Source organism: Limulus polyphemus, unplaced genomic scaffold, assembly GCF_000517525.1.
Source record: "Limulus polyphemus unplaced genomic scaffold, Limulus_polyphemus-2.1.2 Scaffold579, whole genome shotgun sequence".
In the NCBI taxonomy this organism is placed as follows: Eukaryota; Metazoa; Arthropoda; class Merostomata; order Xiphosura; family Limulidae; genus Limulus; species Limulus polyphemus.
In genome coordinates, this window is record NW_013666189.1 from 181,358 (window position 1) to 183,638 (window position 2,281).

Sequence of the window (2,281 nt, forward strand, 5' to 3'; positions counted from 1 at the left end):
CTAGTCTTTCACTGTTAAATTGGGGATGGATAAGGCAGACAGCCCTTGTGTGCGTATCTTTGCGCGAAATTCAAACCAACAAGTTTGGTTGGCTGATTTTATATTCAATATATTTTCATACAATAATAAACTCATTTGTCCAGGAAATGGTTCAACACTTGTAAGATGACATGCTCAACATATTTCCTTCGTCGGGGTCTTGTTTGTTTGTAATTACACACAAAGCTACACAAGGGCTATCTGTGCTCTGCCCACCACGGGTATCGAAACCCGGCATCAGGGTCTTCATATACATTAAACATACATTTCTATTACTTTTTATCACTTGCGGTTGTTATTAGAGGATAATTATGAGGAACTAACATGTATGCAACTTACCAGGTTTATTTCTTTAAAACAAAGTGAGTTCTACAGTAGAATATTCCATATTATTACAGTAAGGCAGCGTCAAGCTGATATAATAAAATGAGATTATTGCTTGATAACGATAAATGGAAATATTAACTAACGTTACCCGGTTGGACAGCGGTAGGTTTACGGACTTACAACGCTAAAATCCGGGACTTGATTCCTCGTGATGGACATATTAAACATGGCTTTACTCTAAAAGAAACAAAAAATCAATTGGCTTTTAACTAAGCCAGCAACACAGCTGATATTTCATATTAATTTTCACCGTTTGATTCTTTTTATACTTTCCACTCCACAAAAAATATAATATTCACACAAGAATTACAGTACCTAATATTTCGCCATTTTGCTCATCAAACAAGATAATATTAAATCATTAGAAATAAAAAAAGAAATTAGTTTGTATTTTTAAGTACGCCTACAAGATGGCGCTACTAATACAATCATATTTGAACTTTGAAACGAAATTTCAGTAGTTTGCTTTGGAATCTATTTTATATGTAATGATATAATTTGAAGTATATTACTAAAATATATTTAGTTACGGTAATTCTAAGAACAATTAGATTTGAATACTTCCGCCTAACTCATTACCATGTAGCTTTTGTGCTTATATCATCATACTAATATAAATAAGAATTAACATGCTTGTATTTTCCACTTCAAATGATATACTTAGTAAAATCTAATTTACTTCATTGAAACATACACTTTATAAACAAATATTTTAAAAATAAGAAATAACTGTCTCAATACCATATAATCTCTTTCATTGAACTATGCTTTATAAAATTATAGTATTTTAAAAATAAGAAAAGTAACTATTTTAATAAAATATCATTTGTCTTCATTGAAATCGAATTTATATACGTTTTTAAGATAGGGATCTATCTTAACAATATTAACTATCAAAATGCTAATAAAAAATTATCTGCCCGCCCTGCTATTGGGCTGGGAGAGGAAAGTGACTAGAACAGTAATCAGTTGATCCACTGAGAGATATTCCTCGTTTTGGTTGATAAGGTGTTGTTCGATCCACCATCTTAATACAATCAATGATGGGACACACGGATACACATAGCGTACAACCAGTACAATCATCGGTTACTCGAGGCAAGTGAGTCTCTGGATCAAAGGTTATAGCTTGATATCCAGAGTCGTTGCATGTCATATAACATTTTCCACAGTTGATGCACATTTCCTACAAAATGTAACAAGACTGAAATAACTTCACAAAAACTGCTAACTACTTTTATCCTAATGTTTTCTTTGTATAATGAGCTAATACAATAAGCAATTCAAGAAACCAATAACCATTTTTATCTTCCGTGTTTTTTTAGTATAATTAGCTGATACAGCAACAGTAATTCAAGAAACCAATAACTATTTTTATCTTCCGTGTTTTTTAGTAAAATAAGCTAATACAATAACAGTAATTCAAGAAACCAATAACTATTTTTATCTTCCGTGTTTTTTTAGTATAATGAGCTAATACAGTAAAAGTAATTCAAGAAACCAATAACCATTTTTATCTTCCGTGTTTTTTTAGTATACTTGAGCTAATACAGTAAAAGTAATTCAAGAAACCAATAACCATTTTTATCTCCCGTGTTTTTTAGTATAATGAGCTGATACAGCAACAGTAATTCAAGAAACCAATAACTATTTTTATATTCGTTGGTTTTTAGTAAAATGAGCTAATACAGTAAAAGTAATTCAAGAAACAAATAACCATTTTATATCTTTCGTGTTTTTTTAGTATAATGAGCTAATACAGTAACAGTAATTCAAGAAACCAATAACCATTTTTATCTGCGTTGTTTTTTAGTAAAATGAGCTAATACAGTAAAAGTAATTCAAGAAACCAATA

The 2,281-nt window shown here is 30.3% G+C and overlaps 1 protein-coding gene across 1 annotated transcript in view; it reads right to left on the reverse strand.

Annotated features, from left to right (window-relative positions):
- LOC106459229 (dihydropyrimidine dehydrogenase [NADP(+)]-like) overlaps positions 1–2,281 on the reverse strand; it is a 66,917-nt gene continuing 64,636 nt past the window's right edge. The window contains exon 22 of the mRNA XM_013918832.2: positions 1–1,612. Within this exon, the coding sequence (XP_013774286.1) occupies positions 1,355–1,612 (258 nt within the window). The 3' untranslated portion in view covers positions 1–1,354. The remainder of the gene's footprint in view (positions 1,613–2,281) is intronic.